We start from the raw sequence: 3,227 nt of genomic DNA, 5'->3' as shown, positions 1-3,227 counted from the left end.
TCACATTGATTTAGGGCAACGTTAAAACCAAAAAAGATTTTTTTTTACTTTTTTATAAATCTATCTGTATATTTAATTTAATTTCAGTATGATATTTGCAAACTTCTTGGAAGAAGATGGATTACATAAAACTGAAAGTGCAAAACGAAAGGCTATAAAAGCTAAAACGACATTGCCTCTTATAGAACTACAAGTTGATGCATTATTACATGACTGAGACTATGATATTCATCAACCAATTAAGGTTGTCGGATGGGGGTGTTCGGATCATTCAAGTTAAATTGTTTGGAGTTTGAGGTTGGGATTAAGATTCATGGCTCTATACGGATTACATTTCACGAGAGAAATGGGGAAATTGATCTACAAAGAAACCTTCATCAAAATCCTCTAACCTTCGAATTAATTCATCATCACTCAACAATAAGTCCGGGCTCAGAATTTTACCCCCTTCTTCTTCACCATGTAATTCAACCTCCATTTTCATCCTCTCTTGTTTCACAGTCTCACCTTTTGCATGAGCTTCAATACTTTTAGCTGCCGTTAACGGTTTGCTTCTAGTACTTCCGGCGAGCGAACTTCGCCGAGTCGGATGGCCATGACAGTGCTCAGCGGTGTAGGTAATAATAAAAACACGAGGATCCGAACAGCTACGCTCCACTTGTTTCCTTGCCAAACACCCTTTTGAGCTACTACACCTATAATAGCTCCTGTTTTTAAAAACCAAAACAAGCTTGTTACGATTTGGAGTCTCATCAACAATCTTATTTAGTTGGAGTTTTTACCTTGGAAATGGTGAACCTTTGATGGGTTTTTGCCCATATTTTCTCCAAGCCCATACATCCGACGGAAGATCATCTGCAGTTACATGCTCTACCACTCTATTCTGCTGATTCTTCCTGCTGAAAACATATATATGATTAATTGTTTTAATTCAATATATACATATACATATGAAATAAACTTAGGGTTTCTATAAGTATAAATTTAGGAACCTGAATCTTCTAGGGTTGGGTGAAGCAGAAATATCAGATTGAGAAACAGTAAAAGATGGCCTCTTTTTTCGTTTCTCTGCTGGTTCATCAACATGTAAAGGGACTGGTATTGAACTTGTAATGATTGTTTGAGTGGAAAATGGATTCAGATCAGGGTAAAAAGGCTTGTAAAGTTGCTCCAACTCATCTAAAACTTTAGGGTTTGTTTCAAAAATTTCAGGGAAACTCATAAAATCTTCATCTTGCTGAAAACTCCAAGGACCAAAACTGAATTCTGGGTTTGCAATGGGATGATCATTGCTGCTGTTTCTTCCAACAACTGCTTGCAAATCCCAGTTCTCCATTTACAATATTAACTCATCAATATATGAAGAAAAGCAAGGATATGAGAGGAAATTCTAAAACGGGCCATTTGCCTATATATCGGTAACAAGGATGGAGATTTTTTCTTCTTCTTATTATTAAAATATTTTATTTTGCTTGAAATTAAGCGCCAATATATGTAAATATGGTTTTGCATTTCCACTGAGTTGACTTTTTTGAAAAGTCAAACTGGTTGCTGTTATTGGCCTTTTCGGTGGCTTCTTTCAATGGTTATACTATAATCAAACGATGTCGGTGATTAAACTGTAAATAATTTTAATTATGGTTTTATTTTTTTAATCTTTTACTTGCTAAAAGTAAAAAACTGATAAACTAATCATATATTATTTTAAATAGTAAACTGATCATTCTATTTAGTTATTTCATCAACTTTGATCCAATGTATGTGATTAATTTGTTCAATTTTTTAGTAGATAGAATAATATGTAATTTGATTCCTAATATAAAACCTATTTAATACTTTTATAGTTCTAATTTGATAATTTAATTTAAACATTTCACCAATATCTAAATTTATTATTGCTTTTCTCATATAATCATTTTAACAAAAGCTTATAAAAGTAAAATAATAGAATAGAGGAAAAAAAGCATAATCAGAGAAAAAACCATTTTAATCCAATTTCTTAATAAAATACTAAATTGCATCTTGCTAAACGATTTATTGGTGAGAAATAATGATTTAGAAATTATTTACTATCAATTGGGGATGTAGATTAATAATCATTTACTCACTTTCCTCTTTCATCAACCTTTGGAAATTAAAATTTTAGATCAAATCTTTTTTATTTGGCTTAAAACTAGAAAAAAAGAAATTAAAGTAGTCAAGTAATTCAATTTTAATAAAAATAATACTCACGAGTCTTTAAATAATGGTTGATGATGCCATAGCTAAGATGGTGGATAAGGGGGAAATTTTAAAAATATATATATATCTTAAAAGGATTCTAAAAAATTGTTTTAAAAATATAAATATTTTAAAAATTATAAATAAATAAATAAATAATTACTAGTCCTTTTTATTTTCACTCATATATTATTCTACATCATATATCAATCTATCTATATCAATTTTTCTTGTATTACCCCTCAACCAAAAATATTACTCATCACTCACCTGCAAAACACTAATCTCATTGTCACTTAATCCCCTCACTCCGCACCCCACACACCACTATAACGGTTTAAGCTCTCCATTTTTCTTATTGCTGAAACCAAGCACTATAGACTAGACCTGTCCATGGGCCGAGTCGGGCCGGGCCCAAAAAATTTTTCGACCCGCCTCCTAGGCCTGGGCCCGGCCCGACCCGAAATATGGGCCTGAAATTTTACCCAGGCTCGGCCCGAGAAAAATATCATAAGCCCGAGCCCGGCCAGGTCCGGCCTATTTTTAAAATAAACATTAAAAAATTATTTTAAAAATAAAAAAATAAAAAAAAGTATTTTAAAAGTATTTTAAAATTAAAAATAAAAATAAAAAATATATATTTATTATATTCGAGCCGGGCCGGGCCGGGCTGGGCCCGGGCCAAAAAAGTGGTGCCCGAGGCCCGGCCCATTTTTTAAACGGGCCTTGTTTTTTTGCCCAAGCCCATATTTCGGGCCTATATTTTTACCCGAACCCTCCCATATTTCGGGCGGACCGTCATGGACAGGTCTACTATAGACGTACAAAATCTCAAAAATTCTCTATAGTTTTTATATTTTAGAAATTATAACCTTTTAATAACTTTTAGTTTTTTTATAAGTTTTAATCATTTTAGTATAACTTTTTATAACTTTTCTTAGCTTCTATAATTTTTAATTAATTTTTTAAAGTTTTTATAATATTTATAATATATTAATCTTTTTATA

At 31.9% G+C, this 3,227-nt stretch overlaps 1 protein-coding gene across 2 annotated transcripts; it reads right to left on the bottom strand.

Moving 5' to 3' along the window:
* Positions 1–155: 155 nt before the first annotated feature.
* On the bottom strand, positions 156–1,434 carry LOC107949502 (probable WRKY transcription factor 29). Of its 2 annotated transcripts, none has more exons than XM_041089449.1 (3): positions 993–1,434; positions 783–899; positions 156–707 (listed from the first exon to the last, which is right to left on the bottom strand). In XM_041089449.1, exons 1-3 carry the CDS (start codon positions 1,334–1,336, stop codon positions 329–331), a joined length of 840 nt encoding a protein of 279 aa, XP_040945383.1. In that variant the 5' UTR covers positions 1,337–1,434; the 3' UTR covers positions 156–328. The 2 variants fall into 2 exon arrangements, with proteins under 2 accessions (XP_040945383.1, NP_001314487.1); NM_001327558.1 differs by having other exon boundaries at positions 288–707; positions 783–896; positions 993–1,388.
* Between the last annotated feature and the right edge of the window lie 1,793 nt (positions 1,435–3,227).

Source organism: Gossypium hirsutum, chromosome D03 (assembly GCF_007990345.1).
Source record: "Gossypium hirsutum isolate 1008001.06 chromosome D03, Gossypium_hirsutum_v2.1, whole genome shotgun sequence".
NCBI lineage: Eukaryota > Viridiplantae > Streptophyta > Magnoliopsida > Malvales > Malvaceae > Gossypium > Gossypium hirsutum.
This window is presented reverse-complemented; position numbering and strand designations above follow the sequence as displayed.

Coding starts and splice junctions, on each gene's coding strand:
- LOC107949502 (XM_041089449.1), bottom strand. CDS start 1,336: ATGGAGAACTGGGATTTGCAAGCAGTTGTTGGAAGAAACAGCAGCAAT. Junction 900..992: donor CCCAACCCTAGAAGATTCAG/GTTCCTAAATTT, acceptor ATATGTTTTCAG/CAGGAAGAATCAGCAGAATA. Junction 708..782: donor AAAGGTTCACCATTTCCAAG/GTAAAAACTCCA, acceptor TTTTAAAAACAG/GAGCTATTATAGGTGTAGTA.